This window comes from Numenius arquata, chromosome 2 (assembly GCF_964106895.1).
Source record: "Numenius arquata chromosome 2, bNumArq3.hap1.1, whole genome shotgun sequence".
Taxonomy (NCBI): Eukaryota; Metazoa; Chordata; class Aves; order Charadriiformes; family Scolopacidae; genus Numenius; species Numenius arquata.
In genome coordinates, this window is record NC_133577.1 from 80,906,570 (window position 1) to 80,930,907 (window position 24,338).

The window sequence follows — 24,338 nt, forward strand, 5'->3', positions numbered from 1 at the left end:
TGTTATTATCAAAGTGAGGGAACCAACACCTACAGCTTTCACATTGTTTAAGATACTTTTTTGAATGGAGATAAACATAACTCTCTAATGTTTTTCTAGACATGGTTTTTTTTGCATATGCATATGTGGCATAAAGTAGTATCATTGCATTGGACCCACTTTGTATAGGTGTAATTGACAAACAAAGTAAAGGAGAATAAATCTGCAATTTAACGTGATGGCTTTTTAGAATTTATTTTAATTATTTTTGGCTTTTCAACCTTTTTATAGACTGTTGTTACATAAGTATAAATTAGGCTGTCAATGAATCCCAGATGTTTGTCTTTATATAGCAGTTGGCCTGGAAATCCTTTGCCCCTTATATAAGTATTCTTAAAAGCCTTGGATGAAACATTATTTTCCTAATACCTTCCTTTCATGTAAGATGTGGAGATCTCCTGCAGGCTTCATATTTGATTTGCTGCCTTGTACATGAATTTTGCTTCTCAGCTGTGGGCAGAATAACTTGCAGTCATTTTTCCAATCACTTTTTGTGCTAGCTGATTAAACCATAGATTTTAAAATCAGTGACAGAAAAGGATAGTTCTTGTATTTTGTATACCAGAATATATCAGTAAAGGCTTCTACTGGCATTCCAAACGAGATAGTAGGCCTAGCATGAAAACTTACTATGTGGTTTTGGGAAGCTGTGTAAGGAGAGTGAATGAGGAGAAGTAGACACCAGTAAGGCCCAGAAGGCTGCAGATATTTAGTGCAAGGTACTAAGGCAGGAATAAAACCTGGTGTAACGTGCGTGGAGTGATCTGGGGGAAGTATGTGTGGAATAATTGATGTAAATAGAGATTAGTCTGCTTGCATTTGATAATACTGGAGAATGAGAAGAGTTATTAAAGGACTTTTCAGTCCAGAGTATGAGGCTGATATTGCTTGAAGAGGCTTTTTGATGCATCATGGATTACCAGATAAGTTCTCTGAGTCACTTCTAAGAGAGAACAAGGATTTATTTTGTGAAAAATAAGTAGTTGTGAACAATTTCTGCATGTGGATGTGCTAACCAGTCCCAATATACTACAATATATCTGCACTGAAACACGAAAAATTATTGAAGACAATAATATTCCACATACTATTTAGACAAGAGAGATAAATGGTACAAGTAGTAGGGTATATAAAAGTAGCATGTGATGAATTACAGTAGATGTTTTGGGTTTAACTGTGAATTTATACTTTTCCAGCAATGCTGTAATTCAAACAAAATTTTGTAATCTTAGTCCCTGCTCTTAGCTGATGAAATATTTTTTCTGTTTTTCATACTTCTTAAAGATCAGCTTTTTTTGTATTCTTGTTTAAATTGTTCAAAATTAATGAATGGATTTTTACTATATCATAATTTTAGTGCTATTTGCACTCAGTAACTGGTGTTTATGAAAACCTTGTTAATAAAATCTGCTTTTGGAGAGTATACTAATGCTGAGAGCAAGGTTCTGTCATAAAACTCCAACTGAGGCCTTTTTAAAATGTGCTTACTATGAGAAAGGAGGGCATAACTAAGATCTACAGATACTCTTGAAACCAGTTGAGAACAAGCTGGTTTTGCAGTTACTTGGAAGAATCAACATCTTCTGAACCAAAGATAATAAAGTAACACAGAATGGCTTGAAGCATGGGCTGAATAACACTGAGGTAGTCTTTAGCATTTTCCTGTTGAGCTAGGAAAAAGTGTTTAAGGAGCAAGTTCTTTACGTGTCTTTGATGTAAGAATGCATCAAATCAAAGGCAGTCAAAAGCTGAAGCTGCACATCACATTTCTTCACTTAAATGGCTCAGCAACACAAGAGAGCTTGCGTAGTAAACATACATAATTCCTATTCAAACCCAGATCTTTTGAAGGCACTGCTGTCAGAATAGTTACAGGGCCCACAAATTGGGATCATAGTAGGTTTTACCTAATGTAATGCATCCTTGCTGTATTCATAACCGCTTGCTGAAAATCTAAAAACCTTTTACATCCTGCAAGGAACCATGAAACATTTCTGTATATCTATTTGTTTGTTGATAAGTTCAGCTCTGTCATCATGCATTCAAAATAGTGCATATCGTCTAAATATTTTAAGATCTCAAACCATAATTGGAGTCTCACTAATTTGAATCTCATTAGATAAAAATTCTTTTCATTTGTTTGTTTTGAATATGTACCTCTTTTCTGTGCCTCATTTAATTTAAAACTTGATGACTCCTTGTGTTTTAGTGCTTAATAACATTGCTGATGATGTTATTTTTAGTTTTACTATTAATGTTTCCTGTCTTGTGATACTTTTAAACTCACATTTTGAGGTGGAAGTTTAGTACTTTAAAAAACATCTATGCAACAACACATCCTTAGAGCCAAATACTTAGGCAGCATTGAATAAGCTTCCAGGGTAAAAATCAGGCAAAGTATCTATTGTCAAGGTTTTAAAATACTCTTTTTTAAAAGCTCTTTTTGTTAATCTCATCAATATTCATCTCTGCAGCCTGAAAATGCAACAGGCATTTAGTGGCTGAAAAGAAAGACTGTCTTTTTTCACTCATAATTGCTGGCTTCCTTAAGAGTGATGAATTTCTGTATTTCGAACACCAATAGCATCTTTAAGGAACCACTTTCCAGAGCTTAAAGTAGTTTTAAATAGGAAAAAAACTTCACATAGCTGTCAAAATGTAGATGAACTGATCACTGTAGTTTCTTATGCAGTGTTTAACCAGTATGAAAAGGTATGTTTACCCAGATTTCTCAAAATATTTTTCCCCAATGATTCTCTATTTGAGAACATTTCATGAGAGGGTAAACTGGTCTGTTTGTAAGAGATAGTGTTGGAATCTTTCAGTTAGATTTCTGCTTTTCAAAATACCCTTTCTTTTTGTTGGATTAGAGCTAGTAGTCCAAATTCTTATCTCACACTAATGTAATTTAAGTTATTCAAGTTTCACATTAATATTAACTCGACCACTTTATGGCTTATTATTATTAGATAAGGTTAAGACACTCCAGTAGAAATATAATTTGTGAAGTTAATTTTTGGAATGGAAATATTTTATACATGACATCAGTCTTACAGCAAATTTCTTAGCAGAGTTTGATATTGCATTTAAGATTTTTTGTGTGAAAAGAATGAAATCAATAAATGTTTGGAGAAGGATTTTATATATTTTATTAAAAGGAAGTTCAGATGTGTCGAGACCAGAGACAATGTCAAAAAAAGATACTGGCGTTGCAAGTACAAGGACTTGAGAAAAAAAAAATATTGAGAAAGGAATTGTGTGCAGGGTGTGTGTAATTGACTGAAAAAGTAATAGCAGTCATGACCTAACATTTTAGCCACATTTAAGTGACATAGGAATCCTAAGGAACATTGACAAGCTTTTTTGGCATCCCAAACCTCTGTGCAAGTGACTTCTCAATGAGTTTCTCAAAAGCTAAATTTTTTTTAAAATAAGAATTATCCCAGTTTATATGAGAACTTAGATAAGAAAAAGGATTGTTTTTGTGTGGGATGCTCAGTGTATGGCTCCTTCTCACAGCGCATAATGGGAACACATTCTCTCATTTGACAGATGGAAGAAAGATGTTAGCTGAAAGCAGCTTTCTCTTGGCTTCAGAGCTATTCTTAAAGTATGCAGCTTGTTCCTTCCTGCACAGACAGGTCTCAGCATAAAGCAAATTTGGGAATCTTGTAGCAGTGGTGTGCAGGCAGCCAGCCTCTTTCCTGGGTGCTTTTCAGAACCAGACACGGAGTAGGATATGAGCACATGCTCTCTGTGAGCAGTGTTATATGAGCAGGAAAGCTGTGCTTCCAAAAAGTGCTGGATCTATTACTCAGATGTAACACTCTGTTGTACAAGCACAGTAAGTCTGGCATTTAGGAAAACAGAACTACTGTGCGTGTGCACATTAACTATGCTGTGTATGTATAACAGAGAAAGACCACGTCATATGTTTGCTATTGCTATATTGCTATTGGCTTAGACATCCCAGAGCTTAGCAAGCTGATTTGAATCCTGGTGTTTAATCCTCTCCCGTTCAGCACTGCTAAAAATTATATCATTCCAACCTGCATTCCTAAAGACAGTGTTCAAACTAGGAGATGCTGCAAACTGGTATCATAACATTTGTGACCCTTTCTGGATACAACTCCTTGGTTCTGGTCTGCTGGAAGAGAAGGTGAAAAACAGAATTCAAAGGAAGTGCTTTCTACCCTCCTGTTTTTCTTCCTTTTAATGCCTCTGATAATTACTTTCCTGGTTTGGAAGGTGGCCACTTACCTCCTCATTACACTGCTTATAAGACCTTTAACCATAAGGATAGAATAAGTCTTAGAATCCAGCATAACACACGAATTGTTCAACTCTGAAACACTAATGTGTAGTCTACATTGTTTAAGTAAAGCAGCACAAAAGGAGTGGATCAGTAAAACATTGCAGTTGGCTACATCCACGTTATAGTTCAGAGTGTTTACTTCAGACTGGTTTTAGACTGATCCCATAGACCAAATGTCCCCTCCATGTGTGTGCTTTAAGACTGTCTGATGAGTGCTGTTGCACAACCATTTTCCTTCTTAACTGAGCCTATCTGCCTATCTATGAGCCACTCTAGACATGACATGCTGTCACTTATCTGTATCATGTAGATTACAGTAGTAGGTCACTGGTCCTGCCACCATTGCCCATACAGTAAGTCTTTTCTTCCTGCTTCTTTTATACTTTCTTATTTGTGGTTGGCTCTGTATTGCCTACTGCCTACTCTGAGAATAGTCAGCAAGCGAGGAAATATGCTATATGAGAGGAAGTGCTATTCTCTTTCTATGACAACAAGACTAGGATGACAACCTGACTGAGCTGACTTGGACTTTCTTTACATCCTTTGTCCAAGAAAGAAGACATGGATAGTTGTTTTCTGAGAGTCTTTGCTGGTGTGGCTGTCTTGTCCCAGGTCTTCACCCCTCGTGTTCATGAGCTCCATAAGGGCTACTGATGGGATCCACATTCCAATCTGCAACCTGTCCTCAGGCACCTATAAACCACAAAGAATACCACTCAGTTGTCCCACACCTTTACTCATTGAGGCATATTTATGAACACATTTTCAGGTCACCAAAAGGACTTCTGATACCCATATGGTCCATAATTCCAGTGCTGGATACAGAGGGAACACTAGCATTTTCTCTATGGGCAGCAATAGTGTTAGCAGCATCTGGATAGTGTCTGCCTCATGGGAAATGCTATCCACCCTCTGCATCAGCAGGGCATGAGACCATACATACGCAGAAATGGAGCAAGTACCCAGTTTCACCGTGGCTCTATCACATACTGTGAGAAAGTAGGCTATGGCTTTGGCCATCTACATGCAAGATAGCAGGCTGCATGACAGACTGGACACAAACATTTCCAATGTTTCCCAAGTTATAGGTCTGGGCTGTGTTCTGCGCAGCCCCTGCAAGAACACAGTTAAGACTTTTAAACTTTTTAACAGACTGAAAAAGCAAAGGCAAGTTTGTTCAATATCCATAAGCACGGCCCTCTCGTTCTCTTTGAATCTGCTCAGAGCATCAAGGATGGCATTTGTGTCCAGGCTGCTGCACCCTCCCAGGCGATGGAAAGACCAACCAGAATTGACTAGAGTAAGACAAGGAAAATGCGATTAACACTAAATGTCTTTTGCAGTGTTTCAAATATAAGGGGTAGATTACAAAGAAATTGATCTGTCTCTCCTTGTGTCAACAAATTTGTATACTCACTCCCACCTCCACACAAAGGGAACAGAGATGTCTTTATGGCCTCTGAGGCTTACTTGCTTCATCCGTTCCCTCCTCAATAGCACTGGGCTGATGTATATGTTTATTTTTTATGTATATGTTTATTCTGCCTTTGCCTACCCACTGGTGTGTGGCTGTTAAATTATGTCTCCAGTGCCATCTGGAAACTATGCAGCCCATTTCACTATAGAGAAGTGGCTGCTAGGAAATGTTCAGGTGGGAGGAATGAACAGCTAACAAGGCCTATGTGAGCAACTGCCATGACTTGGGGAGGGAGGAGGAGTAAGACTTGAAGACAACTAGAGATTCAGGGCTAACTAGGTCAGAGGGTACTTTTCTATGTTCCCTCTCACCAAGAAACCCTTGTCTATGTCGTCCTCCCCCTCCTCCAGCATGATAAGAGCTTTTGTCCCATCCCCTCCCACTTTTCATCAAGAGAAATGATTCATCTCCCCTGTGCCTATGCCTTTGGTTGAAACACTCCATTCAGAGAATGACTCTCCCCTTTCAGTCTTATGATGGTCTGTTAGTACATTGTATTCAAGGCATTGTGCCCCAGAGCATCCCCAGCTGTACCTCTTTAGTCTCACAAATGATCTTTGCCTGCACAGCATGGCAAGATGCCAAGTTCTCTGTAGCTGTCTCACATGCAGAGGTTCAAAGGTCTCCAGAGTGCCCTAGAAACACACTTGCTAGGAAGACATCCAGCATTAAAAAAAAAACCTAAAAGTCGTAGTGACACAAACATTTTCCTGAGGGCTGGCACAGCCCACAGTGGACTAGCAATGACAGAAACTGGCCAGTGTGGCCTAAGAAAACAGGCAGGAGCAGCACTTCCAGTTGTGGGAAAAACAGAAGAGGTTCCAGCAGTCACGACAGTCTGTTGCAACTTGAACACCTAGAAAGGGTCTGCAAGAATGAGATACATAACAATGCCTATCCATGGGAGCAGTGTTTCTTCCTCAGGACTGGCCCTGCCTCCTTTTTCATGTCTCTCATTGCTTCTGCAGCTGGCCCACTGGTCACTGCACAGAAGCATAATTAGACATCTCTAGACTCTTCACAGCAGTAACAAGGTCAGCACCCTCCTCGTACTGACACCAAGTTATACTACTATCAGGAAGCTTTCAACTTTCTTACAGTGCAGGTTGATGAACAGCATCATTTCCTTGGGGTTCTAGTTAGTACCCTGTGGGATCTTCTGTGAAGCTGGGGAGATTGATGGATTTTCTGACATCACAAAAAATAGGTGGATGATAATATAATCGTTACAGAAGCAAAAATAAATTCAGTGAACAGTTCTGAGCTAGGCAAGAGAAAGTGAGGCAATTAAATCAGAAAAAGCATCAAGGAAGGAAATTGTATGAGTCATAAAGAGTTAAAGGCAGTTGACAGCAAATATGAAGGTATGTCCCCCATTTGGTCCATGTGTGCATGTGTGTTTTCTCCCATTGAAGGTGATAAGGTTTTCAACCTTTCAACCTTTCAACCACTTGCTTCAGATCTTTATGTTCCTATTAGGGGTTGAAATGCATTTGGTGCATGACTGGTGATGATCTTCACTTTGCTCCAAAAAGAAAGCTGGATAGTGTATACCCAGTCTATTCTGCAAAGAAAACAAATGCAAAGTAGGTTACTTTTAAATCATACTGTGACACCAAACCATAGTCCTGTTGGGCCAAAAAGATCACCACTAGTTCAACCCCTGAGTGGGATAAAAAAACTAAAGATGCAGTTGATAGCATACTATCTAAAGTAAAACAGGCAGAGCTGTTCAGGATCCAGCAAAGGATGAAAAATTTACTTTGGAGATATCAGTCTGTGCTAATTTTTTGAAAGCGTGCCTGTAAAGCTCTAGCTTTTTGCCTTGAAGTACCAACAAATATCCACAAGACTGCTTTTAGAAATGATACTCATAGAAATTCTTGAGATCAAAGGGCATAGCTTTCACTTAGTCCGAAAATTCCAGATTTAGGTCTTCTTACGATTACATTATATGCAATTGAATTGTCCTGAGGTGTTGCATACATCATCCTCAGTAATAATGAATGAAACCTGTTCTTCCCTTGTCCCAGACATTGTGTCTGATGATGAACTAGGAGATCTTTTCAGTCTTCTGGATGTGGTTGTTTAAATTTTTCCAGAAAAAAAAAAAAAAAAAAATAAAAAATTGTGTGCATCTATTTTCCTTCAATTTCCAATTTCTTTCCAATTCCAATTGCAAAAATCATAGAAAGGACACCTATTGCAATGCTGCAATCTTAGGTAAGAAACTCTGAACTCGGTTCATGGTATTCTGGATTTACCATTGAGGCAGGATCCTGAACCAGGTGGTATTGTGAAGTCAGTGTGCCTATACTATCTTTTTATAGTAAGCTCCGCAAAAATCATGGAATCATGGAAAAAGACAGAAGGATTTTGATTAGCAGAAAGAAAAGTCAAACATTATTAGAACACGAGCTAGAATAGTTAACTTTTTAAATATGTGACAAGGTAGACAGAATAGAAAACCAAAAGGTTTATATACAGCTCTTCCTCACCCACTGTGTAATTGCAGGCAGGTCCCTGGTTTCACTCAGTGGCTTTCTCAACAGCAGCAAATGCAAAGACTTCTCAGGTCCTTAGGGAGCTGTGCCCATGACAGCTGCCTCTCTGCCCCTGACCAAAGGCTCAATTTCTCTGCAGGCGCTACAGGCAGCAGCTCCACCTGGTGCCCCGAGCCAGCCAGGCCCTGTGGTCTTCGGAAGTATCACTCTTCTGAGCCTTTTCTTTCACCGATCCAGAGGAGGAATGGTCTCCTCTTCCAACAACATGAGTCAAACTGATCACATTTGTAAAGTACATAATATACAACATATATTATGTTATAGCACATAATATATAACTCACAAAGACAGGAAAAAAAGAACTGATACCTCCCCGATTACAGTCATCCAGATTGGTAGTTGGTAGTTTGATACAAGTTCCCAAAAGTGCCTCTTACATCTCTCAGCTACACCAGCAGTTTAAAAGAAAGTCTTCTGGGCTTGCTAAAAAGATTTTTCTTGCAAACCAACAAAGCTTAAATTCACTGTGGTCATAGCCATCATTTTAAAAGCTGTAAAAGTCAAGTCGTCTCTTTCTCCTTATACCGCTGATAAAAAGCTTGATTTTAATACACACAGTGCTGAGATCCACCAGATAGTGATATTACCTGTGGAGAAAATAGCATTAGTTCCCCATCTGTCTGAGAAGATCAGAGAAAACTGGTAATAGTCCACGTTACTGAATTCACCTTGATGCTTCTGGTGCATATGTGATTACTTTGAAGCTCCATTCGTATTTGTTTGGCTAGCTTTCAGAGACAAAAACTCAAGTACCTTCTATCCTAATGTAAAAAGCTATATAGGTATAGTAGTGATGCAGCTGTAAAGAGACTGATGTACAGACACCTTCTTGTAAAGGATTTCTCAACCCATTAGGATGCTACTTGACATTACTATCTTATTATGAGAAATAGCTCTTTCTGGCTTCTGCTTTCTATTCATTTCAAAGGAAACGATACTAGTGATAGATCAATAGGACCTAGGAGAGAAATCTCCTATGCTTTGTGTCTTCTTCCATGCTTTGTTTCTATCATATTTTCTTAAATATTTATTTTTCTCTAAATCCCATGGGCTTCATTCCTAACCTTTTCCATAGTTGGCATGCTAAAATAATCTGCAATGAAACAGCTCACACTGATACTGTTGTTCAAAGATAACAACCAAATGAACTAGTAGCAGTCTCTGCAGAAGAACAATACTGCCCCTATTTATAAGCAGTTAATATTTGAAAGGCTGTCATGAGTTGAAGCTTAGAGATTTTATACTGCTCTGAGTCAAAGAGTATGCACGTAGCTGCTCAGATGTTTGACACCACTGGTGCATGTGTTGTAGCTGGTGCAAAATGATTGAAATATTATACATGGAAATGCAGTCAGTAGATAGGAGGATTTTTTCTTTCAGAAAAAAAAAAATCAAACAGCAGCTAACATCAGCAAGGGAGCCTACAGGGTGTAAATGATCTGTGAGCAGAGTCTAAGATCGTGGTGCAGTATGAAAAAAAATACTAACGGTCCAAAAGCCATGACCTATTAATGAGGACTGGGATAAGATGCAACTAAACTGGAGCTCTACTACAGTAAAGGGGCAGCACTTCGAGACAGATATTTCAAAGAGTTGGTTTTTTTTAATTTAAAAACTCCATAACATTTTATATGAAAAAGAGATACTAGTAACAGTACTGTCACACCTAGACAACCAATCTGTCCATCAATAAATATTTGAAAGGAAATCATTCAGCCAGCTATGAATGACAGTTAATAAGCTAGCTGATGTTACTAACAGACAGAACAAAACTTTCCACACAAGAGGATGGGTACTGAAAGTTTATTAATTTTCACATATTAGACACATTTTAGAAAATCTGTTTTGGATAAGAGATTGGTTCTTGGTTCATGACAAAACAAAATACTGCTTTTGTGTTGAAACCGTTGGCAAATATTCTAGTTCTGAGATTAATTTTCTGCAATAGGAGCAGCCAGAGAGGGCTGCCCTGTCAGGGCAGGTAGACTGGGAGGAGAGGGTGGACAGTGGGGCAGGCAGTGAGCACCCACCCAAGACAAGCGGGTCAGGGACAGTGGCAGTGACTGCAGACAGCCACATCCCAGGCCAGATCCACAGGGACAAGCATGGGACAAGGTTGATTCAGTAGGGCGAGTTGGTGGGTGAGGATCAGCAAGGTGCATGTCTGGGCACAGGCAGCATCACTCAGGTGAGTGTCAGGGACATGGACCTGAACTCACATGCAGCTCCTGCAGAAGTTGGGGTGGCCTCAACCTGGCTTCTCACTGCTCTTGTTCACACGGGTCTGATCCAGGGCCATGCAGCTGCGCCATCCCTGACATAGCCTTGAACACACGCAGCCAAATTTCTGGGGCAGGGAGAGGGAAGATGCTTGCAGAGCCTGCTGCTGCCCAACAACAGAGCAGTGTATTTTCGCGCAGGCTATTGAGTGACCCAGTGACAATTTTGACTATTGGCAGCAAATCCAAAGAATAAAATTGTCACATACACTTCAGTTGTGCCTGGTCTTTTGCTTATTGGATTGTTTGCCTGTGTTTGCTTGCCTGCAGCCCTTTGCAACACACTGTAGTAGAGTGTGTATCTAATTTAACAACCTTTCTGATGGAAATCTCCAGTGGGAATTGAGAATTCAGAAACATTCCATACTGTGTTTGCTTTTTATAGAGGCTGATGGGTTACCAGAATTGTGGACCAGAATGCATGAGATTTCTCGATCAGCAAGTCCAAAAAAAAATCATGTTAAAATCAGGTTTTATTAAACATAAAGATCAAATAGTAATAAACAAAAATAATTTGCATAACATGCCCCATATGGATAAGTTGAAAATTGTTTCAAAGGTGCTTCACTTTTCTTTGTTAGAGAAATAAAACAAAAATGCCTTATATTTTTCAAAAGTCATGCGCTCCCTGTGGGCCCTGTACATCTTCATGTTTTTTCTGTATTATATTTTTCTTCTTCAGTTTATCGGGTCCTATCTTTTCAAGTGTCAGTTGTTTAAGCATACCTCATTTCAAATCAGCTCTTGAAATAAGCTTCCCAGGAGTCAGAGCTACCAGGGTCCTCCAACACTTTTGCGGTCTGCTGGACAGGCTACTGTCAGTCTGGGATTTGAAGTAAGTTTGAACAACAATGAAAGAAGACTTTGCCATGCATTTTACATCTAAGAATTTCATTCTAAATTAGGATGAAACTAAATTCTAAAATGTCAAGTTCGACAACAAAACTGAATTATCACTTTCTAATATGGCTCCTTTGTTACAGAAGTGACCTGAAAGGCTACAATTCCCATTGTTATTTATGTGATTTTTCATGTCTCTTTTATGATTTAAGATAATGATTTCACTACATCATTTAAATATTTCCATTAACATTTTATGTCCAACATTTGCAGCAAAAGACCAAAGCGTAAACTGTCATATCAATGATGCAGTGTTCCTGCATCAGTCCTCTCTGATAGTGCAGGAAACCAAGATCAACATCATGACATGCTGGCTTTCTGCATTTGAACAAACAGATCAACGAACACTACTGCGGCTTTCAAATGCAGACTTTAATTTTTTTCTCTGCTTTGAATTCAAATTGTGTTTCAAATAAACTGTGAAAAATAAATTGGTTCAGGCAAGATATTAAGATCAGAATTCTCTCCTTAAATTACTTTGTGACTCTACTTCAAACTTAAGCTCAAAGCATTATGTTACTGTCACACTTCCCTTGTTTCTCAGAAAGTAAGAATGTACATAAGCAGGCAGAAATGGGAGACTGGCTTTCACCATGCGCAGTGTCACTCTTGCACAGTTGGGAGATCCTATGCAAAACATAAGGTTTCTAAACGTCTAAATCTTCTTAAGAGTTTACCAGTTCAGTGTATTAAGTTAGCAATAGCTACACTTCTATAGAAAGATGATATGCATATAATACTGTTGAAAATTGAGGCTATTGCATAATTTTTTCTACTTCGTTATATTTCTACTTCTGCCACTATTGTAAATTACTTTAAAATTCATAAAACCAGTATGGCGTATCAAGCTGCACAGGTACAGGCTTTATACATTTTTATCTTTAATGGCTAGCTTGAAAATTTTCACTTGTGTCACTGAGAGGCAATTGTGAAAGAGAAATTGCAGCTCTTTACTTCTTAGTAGCTTAACAAAATTCAGAAAAATAAGTTGCCAGTGGTGTTTCTTAGTTTATTCTGAAAACGAGATGTATGTGAATATGCTTTCTGTGCCTGTGTTGCTATATGAATGCAGGTGGAGTGCTTCTGTGTACGTCATTCTGTCAATTCTATTCCAAAACTATTTGGTTCGATTGTCCAATCTTAAGCAACTTTACAGACAGAGAGGAATCTAAATTATATTAAATTTGTAGGAGTTCCTTGAAAAATGTGACCGGGTAGAGGAAAGAGACTTTTTTAAGCCTCCACTAGGGGTAGAAAAATATAGTGCAATATAGGTAAAAAAATATATCTTCAACCATTATAAAATATCAGATAACCTACTAGGAGAGATATATTAGGAATAATATAACCAAGGCAGTATGTTTCACTTGCAGTTTGATATAAAAAGATCCATTCCTCAGTCTAATTTCTTCCCCTTCTATGAAATCTTAGGTGCAAATCTGACATTTCTGTACAGTCAGGATATTAATAATGTCTCTTTCTCACTCTTTTGCCTTCCCTCACTTACAGATTCTCTGATATCTAGTAAGAATTGAACTCATGCTGCAGTCTTAGTATACCCTGGTTTAAAAAGCAAGCAGACGTAAGAAAAAGATCCATTGAAAACTAAGTTTTTTTAGTGCTTTTGCTCACAAAACTGTTTCATGTTGTGCTAATCAATAAAAGAATGTTGATCAGAGAATAACATAACTCCGATCCAAAGAAAATAATACAAATAACTGCTGTTCTGAAAGATATTAAATTAATATTATCAGTAATTCTTACTCTTGTTTTTCAGATGAAGCAAATCGGTCACGATGGCTACAACCCCACCTCTGTAGCTGAATGGCTGGATTCCATAGAACTGGGTGACTATACCAAATCCTTTCTAATTAATGGCTATACATCGATGGACCTTGTGAAAAAAATCTGGGAGATTGAATTAATTAATGTAAGTTGAGCAATTTATAGCTGTAGTTTCTCCTAAATACATTATAGTACTTGCCCTTACATATCAAAGAGAAAGCACAAAAGCAAATTGCACTACAAATACTGTCATCAAGTACTGCTAATGATTACAGCTCTCATGCCTATACCTGGTTGACTGTACCCTTTGCTTTCATTTGCTTTACCATTGTCTTTAGCATGGTATTTAATCAGCATGATTGTAACACCACTTCAGGATGCTGAATGACATTTAAAAATATATTTTCATAGCTTATAGCTACAAAGAATAAGTCTTTGCTTTTAAAGTGCCTAACAACAGTACTTCTTGTAAAGATACTTACATTTTTCTTTTTCCACATGCTTTGGCTAAATCAAGCATAAAATAGGGGAACCTTAAATATAGTTAATGAGTTATGTTAAAGGAACAATATATTTTATTAAATTATCACTTTTGCTTCAAACTTTATTTACATGAGTCAGTTAAATCAGATGCCCACATATGGGCAACCATAAGCTTTAGTGTGGACTGCACTGCAGAGTAATTTGGAATGAGATTAATTTTGTACTGTTACATTGAAGACATTGACAGTACAGCTTTGCCAATGGAATTTTCATGTAGGTTATGTGTCTGAAACTGAGTTGTTTCCTTTTATAAAAGATAGATGATTATAGCTTTAGATCTACTATGGCTTTTGAAATCTACTGTATTGCCAGTTTATCTGAACTTTAGGACAATCCCTACATGGAGAAAACCCCAATGTCATATTTTATTGGCTCTTCATAGATGAGAGGCAGAGGAAATATTGCCTCTAATTAGAGCCTAACTCCCAGAACAAAAGGCTACCAGTAACCACGGCCAATCAAGCATAAGATAAAGCAGCTGATATGGCTTTATACTGGGAAACAGTTCCTGGTGTGTCCCCAGCTAGAGAAATGGTGAACATAATGATGGTGTGAAGCTGTGTTTCAATGTAGTAACTGGTGCATGAGGTATAGCTCAAGGTGAGCATCTAAAGAAAAGAAAAAAAAGAAGGTATTTCATATTAACTGAAAGACAAAACCATTGCATGTTAGTATTTCTTTTCTTGCTATCACATTACAGGTAATGTTAACTAGCACAATAATGTAGAGTAAGAACCAAACTGTGCCTTTTGTCTTAGGTGTGTTGCCTTCAACGTGTGTTGCAGGTGTATAATTGAAGTAACGATATGTTTGATGCTGTCATAGATGTCTGCTGTTAAGCTATTAATAACTGTGAGTCTTTTTTCTATAAGTTGCTGGAATTTTCATAAGAACTGGGGACCCTTTCCTCCAGAAGGTAATATAAATTAACAACCAGCACTGAGTTGAAAAAAGTGGAAGTCTCTGCTCACACAGTCTTCTGTAACTTAATTTTGCATCCCAAACATTTTGCCATAATCAATTCAGAAACAAATTACCCTTTAGCTCCCCCAAGTGGATCATTAAAACCTCATTAAAGGGTTGTGGTTTGATTCCAGAGTTGCTAAAGCTTATGAAAAGGGAAGTATCTGCACTGAAGTTAACAGGAATACACTTCTGTAAAATTAGTATAAACCAGACCAGTATATATCCCTCTAACTTTACAGCTTACATAATTTTCCCCTTTAAGGTCTGTATTTCTTGGGAACACACTCCCTTTTGCCATGAGCTGCAGAAGGAAGCTGTTAAACAGTTGTTCAAATATTTGTATAGACATAGATACCTATAGAGATAAATATTTCTCACACCTGATATATTATTGAATTATGTTGTTCAAGAGCATAGTAAATAAAAAGTTCTACATTATCAGAATTTCTATTTTAGTTCAGTCAGTATATATTTAATTCCCACCAATTGATAGTAGCTAAGTGTAATGAAATAACGTTCACTGAGTAAATCTGTAGCTTAGAAAAGCATTTACTGTTATTTTTCTGTTTCAATTGAGCAGAATCTTTCAGAAATGGACCAGAAATTGGTTTGAAGCATTGTGCAGTCTGACAGAACAAGATACTTATCTCTCACGAGCAGGCTGCTGTCTGAAATTGATTTCAAAGGTCTCACTTCCCATTCAGGCGATGGCAAACAAGAGCTTATTACAGAAAGTTTTTCATAAAGGAATGCATAAAGGTCAAAACCACTAACTCTGGAATAGGACTTCTGACTTGAGTAGGTCAGAATCCAGGCACTTGAAAAATGAGAGAAAAAAAACGGACTCAACACCCTGAAAAGAATTCAGAGTACCCTCAGTTTGGTGGTTCTTGTTGCTTAAGTTGTAGATGGAGCAAGAAGTTTCATTTGCACTTATACCAAATATGCAATAAAAATGTATCAAGAGCTATAGAGATAATAACTTTTTCATTTTAGCCATTAGTTTAAACAGTTGCAGCCATTGAATTCAACATAAAAGCCATTCCTGCTTTGGTGCAAGGAATCCCATAGTTCCTATTTGGTGTTTCTTTTCATTAAGGCATTGGGAAATCAAATCTTCCATGGCTTCTGAGGGGTAGAAACAGATTTGAATAGAAATACTATCTTCCATTAGGTAAACTAGCATAGCTAAAAGGACAGGGAAGAGAAGGGGACATTTAATTTTTCACAAGCCCTTCTTTATATCTTAAAAAATGAAATTTTTTTATTACCTTTCTACACTTTCTGTGATCATCAACTTATATGTCTGTGGATGAAGTTTGTGAAGTTTTAGATTTATTTTTTTCCTAGATCTAAACTAGTAATAAGGTAATGCTTTATCATAATGCATCTCAATATACTAATGTGAGTTTTACTTATCACATGGCTCTGAATTTCCATGTGTGATGCTGACCAAGATACATTTCTTCTACTTCAGGGCATAAATCTATTCAATTAAGTTTTTAAAGCAAACAGATCATTTTTTTTTTGAAAGACAGAAATAAGAAAGGATATTCTGAAAGTCTCCCTGCAGCTGAATGAAGCTGGCCTCCCTAAATTCCCTTTATAAACTATAAAGGATGGCGAAAGAAAGGATCATCTAGAGGCTTGTTGATTCAGGCTTGTTAAATTATGGTTAATTATCTGGATTGTTTATTTTTCTCTCCCACTGACATAGATAGATACTAAGATTAGCTTTAGAACCATAGAATGGTTAGAGTTGGAAGGGACCTTAAAGATCATTGAGTTTCAACGCCCCTGCCATAGGCAGGGACACCTCCATTAGAGCAGGTTGCTCAAAGCCCCATCCAGCCTGGCCTTAAACACTTCCAGGGATGGGGCATGCACAACTTCCCTGGGCAACCTGTTCCAATGTCTCACCACCCTCACAGTGAAGAATTTCTTTCTGGTATCTAATCTAAATCTCCCCTCTTCCAATTTAAAACCATTACCCCTTGTCCTGTCACTATACTTCCTGACAGAGAGTCCCTCTCCGGCTCTCCTGTAGGCTCCCTTCAGATATTGGTAGGCTGCTATAAGGTCTCCCCAGAGCCTTCTCTTCTCCAGGCTGAACAACCCCAGCTCTCTCAGCCTGTTTAGTATGAATGTTGATCTGCTTCAGAGTAGGAAGGCTCTGCAGAGGGACCTGGACAGGCTGGATTAATGGGCTGAGGCCAGTGGTATGAGGTTCAACAAGGCCAAGTGCTGGGTCCTGCACCTGGGTCACAACAACCCCATGCAGCATTACAAGCTTGGGGAAAAGTGGCTAGAAAGCTGCTGGGTGGAAAAGGACCTGGGGGTGTCAACAGCCAGCTGAAGATGAGCCAGCAGTGTGCCCAGGTGGCCAAGAAGGCCAACAGCATCCTGGCTTTTAGCAGAAATAGTGTGGCCAGCAGGACTAGGGAAGTGATGGTCCCCCTGTACGTGGCACTGGTGAGGCCAAACCTCGAGTACTCTGTCTAGTTTTGGACCCCTCACTACAGGAGCGACGTTGAGGTACCGGAGCACATCCAAAGAAGAATAACAAAACTGGTGAGCTGTTTGGAGAACATGTCTTATAAGGACCAGTTGAGGGAAGTGGGGTTGTTTAATCTGGAGAAAAGGAGGCTGAGGGGAGACCTTATTGCTCTCTGCAACTACCTGAAAGGAGGTTGTAGCGAGGTGAGTGTCTGTCTCTTTTCCCAAGTAGCACGTGATAGGACAAGAGGAAATGGCCTCAAGTTGTGCCAGGGGAGGTTCAGATTGGATATTGGGAAATATTTCTCCACTGAAAGGGTTGTCAAGCATTGGAACAGGCTGCCCAGGGAAGTGGTTGGGTCACCATCACTGGTGGGATTTAGAAGATATGTAGATGTTGTGCTTAGGGATATGGTTTAGTGGTAGACTTTGTGATGTTAGGTTTGGGGTTGGATTTAATGATCTTAAAGGTCTTTTCCAACCTAAATCATTCTATGATTAAAGTTAACCTTTGTGAGTTACCCCTTACTCCCATTATCAGAGCTTTGAATCTTCTAATCTTCCTAAAAAGAACAGTTCTTACTCTGTTTCCAACATTGTTTTATCATCCTTGGAAGTTACTATCTAGGCAAGACATTTTCAAAAAAACTGCAAGGAGAATACCAGGCATATGAGAGAGGGAGAAGGTCTGAGACATTTGTGGTAAATGCCATCTTCCCTCAGCTTCTCTGGTCCTCCAGCTGCCTCACTGGCATTAAGAAACAAATTTAATATGCAGCTTCCTGCAATTTATTGCAAATTGTTCCACAAGGTAATGTCTGCTCTAACTTACATGCTGGTTTCTTTCAGACTTTTATGTGTACGTATATAGTGTGTGTGTGTTTCTTCAAGCACTATCAAGCAGCATTTACTTAAAGCATTTGAATCAGAAGAGTCATTTTAAGTTATTCATTTCTATTTCTTACAAGCTACCACCAGCATTCTCAGTCTTTTTCAACAAGCTGGACTTTGAAATTTAAATTCTGTTTCACTAATTCATTTGTCATTTAGATCACAAATTTTCCCAGGTCTATTTTCTTCATTATTTTCTCAGGTATGTTCTTCCTGGAAAGTATCATTCTAATTTCCTTACCCTGGGATTCTAAGTATTCAGAATGCCTTCTCCTAGCACTTCTGGGTTTGTCTCCCAGTTTCTTGGCTCATTAGAGAGGTCAGATTCTGTACCCAGAATCAGACACCATTTATATAATGCTGTAGCTACGTGGAACTTTTCTGAAATATATATCATCTGCTGGAAAAAAGTCCACTATGTTCTGAAATCCCCTAACCCATCTAAAGTGTGCACCTGTGCTTTAAAGTATAAATGCTCTTCTACATGACTAATCATATTATTCTTGTCTGTTATTCTGGATTACTTACGTAACCCTCCCCCTCGGGAAGTCTCTCTCTTCAGGGAACTTTTACCAAAAAGATTCTTCAGGCAAGATATAAACAGCTTAAAAGCACAAAGCAAGTTATTTATCCTCTAACACACACAGTACATTGTAGGACTAATGAACTAGGCATTAAATCAACCCCCACCAAATGAGTCATTAAGTCTACTGGGCAAGTAGTCATCACTCAGGTAGGGGAGGGCTGGCCTTTGTTGCTCTCTGGAACAGGCTGATCTATGATGTTGCTGAGTTGCTGTCTTCTCATTTCCTTTGTTTTCCTTGGCATTTTATACCTTTTCATGGGATTGTTGTTATCCTTGAATCCTCGAGGTGCCAGTTTCCCCTGTCTCAACAACCTTACTTACGTCTGCAACTTTACCTTTCTTATCTCACATGCTTCCAGCCTGTGCACTCTCTCACAGCTCCTGCTCACACCCTAGCACTTTTCTTAGAAGAAAGCTGGGAACGGTTGCACAGCTGCTCTGAACTGAAAGTAGGCCTCGAATCGCAGATAGCTGAACTCCTAGGAGGAGGGTTACATGTTAAGTGGCCTGGTTTATATTTCTTCTCAATTAGTTCATCCTGCACTGTGAGCTTCTTCTATTTTTATACATCCATCTTTCACATGTATGATTCAGTCTTTGTGTCTTGCAAAATCCATGTTTACCAAATGGTTTCTTAAACTCAATTACTGTCCAGATTTTGAGTTTTTGGGGAAGCTCTTGATACTGTCTCTCACAAATTGTAGGAATGAAAGATCATGAAAATGGCCATACTGAAACAGATCAGAGGCTCTACCTAACCCACTGTGCTGTCTATAAAAATGGCCTTAAACAGATGACCACAGAAGGTTACATAGACAGGACAAGCATATTATGAACTATCTGCATAGCATTCTTCTAGTCATTAATAATTTTCAGCTCAGGGGCTTCTGGAATTGGGCAAATTCTTCCCAAGTGGTTCTTGTCTTTCTTACCTTGAATGAGTTATTATCATAATCAAGTTTTGTGATCTTACTGTTAGTCCTCTTTCCTATGGAGTTTATAAACATATTGAACAGAAGAGGTCCATCCACACATCTCTTCAGAAATTCACTAAGAACCTTCTTCCACTGTGAAAACTGCATTTTCTCCCACAGTTTCCTGGTTTAACCAGCTGTTTAACCATGAAAGAACCTCTTCTTATAGCTTAATGCCATGACGGTGTTTTTTTCTTAAAAGCCTTTCAAGGGTGGCTTCATCAAAAGACTTTAGAAATCCAGACAAAGAAGCAGATCAACAGACCATCAACATATTTTTTAACTGCTTCAAAGAACTCCAGTAGGCTTTTGAGATATGAAGTGTCTTTACATGCATTCACTTTAACTCTTCCTGGTTGTATTTATCTGTGTCCACTACTAGCACGCATTATTGAATTCCTACTAATTTTCCCGGGACAGGCTTAAAGGCTGATATTTCCATGAATCTTCCATGAACTTTTTTCAAAAATTGTCATCAATTTTTTTACCCTGCAGTCCTCAGAAAACCCTAAGGTTTTAAGGGGAAAGTTACACATCATTGCTAGCAATCAGCAAGTTGATCCTTGAATTCCTTCTCTCTTTATCTTTTCTATGCTGTGGTTCATTTTGCACATTTCTATCTCCATTCAGTCATCTCATTTGCAAACTGAAGAATCTTAGTCCATTTAGCCATTCCATACTTCCAGAAATCCTTACTCTCTATCTTTCTAGTCCTTCCCTGTACAGCTCCAATACACAGAGTGTCAGCTATACATGTTTAATTTCAAAGTCAGAATTGCTTTATACATATTTAGTTTGAGCCTATAGCTCTAAGTAATAGCAACCACTGTATTGAACTTTTCTCTCAAAGCTCTCATGAGGCCTCAGTCAACTAATGCACCTACAATCTCAGTATAACTTATAGTCTCTGCTTAAAGAACTTTAAAATGGACCACATACAGCATTCAGATTCCTTGACCAGGTTAGTCTCTCACTTAGCAGCCTCCCCATCTACTCCAGCAAAACAAGATAGCAACTCCACAGCTTGATTGGGTGATACACACCAAATGGATGGATTTTGTCCAGTGTTCACTTGACAGCTGAATTTCCCATGCCCTATAGCATGAAAATATACCTTTTTCTTAGGAAGGCTGTCCTTCAGATTCTGTTTGACAAGTTACTCTGTGACGACTCTTCTCTTGTTGTTAACTTAATTTCCCAAGTGTGCCACTCTGCAGAGGCAGGTTTTCAAGAGGAACGAAACATTACCTCTCAAAAATATTTTCTCAAACATTGCAACCTGGCCTAGTGGGAGTTGTCCCTGCCTATCGGGGGTTGGAATTCAATGATCTTTAAGGTCCCTTCCAACTCTAACCATTCTATGATTCTATGATTGCGACTGCAGATCTACAATTCCTGTTCCTTTTCCTTGCTGCCTCAGAGCCCTGTGCTAGAGTTCAGATCACTGAAAAGATTTAAGAGTGCTTGGAGCTACAGGCCCTTCTGATCTCCCAGAGATTGCTGACTAATAATGATGCCCATCACTCTTCCTGTAGTTGCTTTCTAAATGGCTCCAACAATTTTGATAATCAGAAGAGCTTTCAAGAGTGTGAGTCTGCACTAGCAACAGGCTGTGGGATCTCAACTTATTAGGTATTACGTTATTAAAAATAGCTTCTATAGTTGTTGAGTTTAGAAAACTCATACAGAGACTTTTTCTTTGTTCACTCTTTCCAAACATTGAGGAGCTTATAACTAATGTACTTGATTAAGAAAGTACTTGAAGTTAATTTTGTGAACCAATGCTTTTAAAACAGCTACATATATAAACATGTACACATGCACATATGTGCGTATGTATGTATTTATATATTAATGTATATAATTGAAAGTAAAGAATTCTCCAGCACACTAAATGACAGACTATCACACTTCAAATGCAAATGCCACTTCTGTGGAAATGTACTGGTGCAAGACCAGAAGTCTTGTGTTTCAAAGTTTCTAGGTAGCATAAAATGCCTGACATTCTACGAACACAAACGTGCCTGTTTTACTGAGGAACAGTTATTTCTGGCCTTTTAAAGTTTTATGGGAATCTTTAAAGTCCTCTGCCAGGCAAAATGTACTTTAGGTCTTCTTATTCATTAGTAAAATAGTAATCTATGTATAGGATTCATTAAGCTATTTAACAAAATCATTTCTACTACATTTGTGGTGGGTTTTTTATGTTAAATAACTACAATTTTGAAATGGTTAATGCACAACCTTGATTGGTTTGGGGAAATATGAAGGAAACTTTCAATATCCATCCAAATTCTCTGGTTCATCTGTTTGCAAAATTATCCTAATTAACATAAATAATAGGACCACATACTAAGCAGTTTTTTGACAACAGGATAGTTATTTATATTTTTCAAATCAAATACTCTGAAGATGGGTCTGGAATTGAATAGTTTTCATCATGATCTATTATTTCTTCATGAGGTAAGATGTGTATATGGATTTGCTCAGTTGCTTCTACATTAGTAGAACAATGCTGCAAATGAGATTACATTAATATGTGTTAGCTGCTACAGTCATAAATAGAAAGGATAACTCTCTAAAGTACTCTATTTCCCTTTGAAAGGCGATCAGTAGGTTCATTGCACGTACAAAAAAAAGTTATGATCTATAATACAAATAGTGAATTTTTTTTTCCCATACACAATAATTGTGTAGATTTTGTTCATCCAGGGTGCCCACAGAGGTCTTAAAAGGGTTTTAATAATGCACATCTTTGTTTCTTTTGCAAGAATGAAATACTTACCAGTTGCAATCATACAGTAAATTTGTTCCATTGGATCTGTCATTTGAAAACGATTCTTCCTGCTTTGAGTGCTGGTAGCATCCCCATCAGTCACTCAGTTCACAAATGATTGTGGGTGTTACTGATCATTTAGAAACTGTTATTATGTTGTAGTATTGCAGTGGATGTTTCTAGAAACCTTATTGGAAGCTCTTTATTCTCAACAAATCCATGTGCCGGTATTTTAAATTCATAGAATGTTTAACTCGTGTACAGTTTCTGCATATAACATTTCGCATAGGTAGCGATCTCCTAGCCTTTGAGTGATTTGATGTGCAAAATTCCATCTGTTCCTCACGGTAATGCAAAATACCTTTTAAATACATCATCCTCTTTCCTCTATATTGCTGCTTGCAAAAGATCAGGAGATGACATAAGCCATGGCAATTTCTGCAAACCATCTACTGTTTACCTCTTCCTACTCCCACACTGGATCATGGCAGTGCTCAGACTCAGGAGAAGTGGGAGGAAAAACACTTCTTTTAGTTCAAATACATTGCTTTATTCAGTTTGCAATACAACATGGTAAAGAAAGAAAGAGAAAGTATTTGCACTGTGGACATTTTCACAGCATTTATTTTTTGGTAGTATAACGATACTTTTGTAATCCATCTGGTGTGGTTTTGCACTAGAGGTTATTTAAATAGAAGAGATTATGTAAGTACTTTGAAATCATTTCCCTAATTCTATATTTATATTTCCTTATATTGTGGAAATAATTAAAAAAAATATTGTTTTTTGATTAAAAAGTGATAGTAAAATAATCATATTTGATCAGTAAATCTAGCCATTGAAACACGCAGATTTCTTTTAATGTTTCCCATTGCCTGCATTTATTTTTAAATGTTAGGATTTTAGTCATATCAAAATGATATAATTTTTTAACAATCACTTTTACCTCTTTTCTGAGGTAAATCTTTGTTCTTATATTAGAATTCTTAAAACCAGAGTTTTTTCCCCCCTCTCTCTTTTTCTCTTTTTTCTTTCCCTCTGCCCCACGCTCTCTTCAAAACAAATTATAATCAGATAGTGATTGGCAGCAATTTTTAGCACTAATAATCAAAGCTGAGTGATTTTAGCACCTATTGTATTCCACCTGCAGGATCATTTTCTTGTCCTGTAACACACTAGGTAGCACAAATGATTGATTTATAATGCAAGATAATTTTTTTATTAAAGCAACCTACTCTGCCTAGTGCCAGAGCGGGTATTGTCTCTGAAGTAGCCTAACAAAATCTCCCTCCATTCAGGCAGCAAATAAATTGCCTTATCATCTGATTTTCTGTCTAAAATCTTAGTGTTCTATAAAAAGGTTCATATTTCAAGTTTCAGAATGTGATCTCCTTTTCAGGGAGTAGAGCAGAAGCAGCCCAACCCAAGACTTCTTATTCTCTTTAAAAAAGCTAAAAGAATAACCTCTCTTACCAACCCACAAGCTCTCTGCAAAACCAGACAAAATAAATAGTCACCAAATATTTTGTTGTCCTAGGCAACAGCTTGTTCTGCATTCAGCAGCTTAGAAGAGAAAGAGATATATTTTTCCAGTTCAACCTTTACAGTGTTGGTGAGCCTGCAAGATGACTGGATTTCTATTTTAAAATAATGTCCTTTTTCAGATCCTTTAATTTTATATTCATTTATAAATTTTAGACACATCCTATTTTGAATTTGGCCTCCTAAACATGCAATCTTAGGATAG

The 24,338-nt window shown here is 37.9% G+C and overlaps 1 protein-coding gene across 2 annotated transcripts in view; it reads left to right on the plus strand.

Moving 5' to 3' along the window:
• ANKS1B (ankyrin repeat and sterile alpha motif domain containing 1B) overlaps window positions 1-24,338 on the plus strand; it is a 441,596-nt gene that overhangs the window by 268,873 nt on the left and 148,385 nt on the right. For both annotated transcript variants that reach the window (XM_074144245.1, XM_074144246.1), the window contains exon 17: window positions 13,352-13,504. In XM_074144245.1, the coding sequence (XP_074000346.1) occupies window positions 13,352-13,504 (153 nt within the window). The remainder of the gene's footprint in view (window positions 1-13,351; window positions 13,505-24,338) is intronic.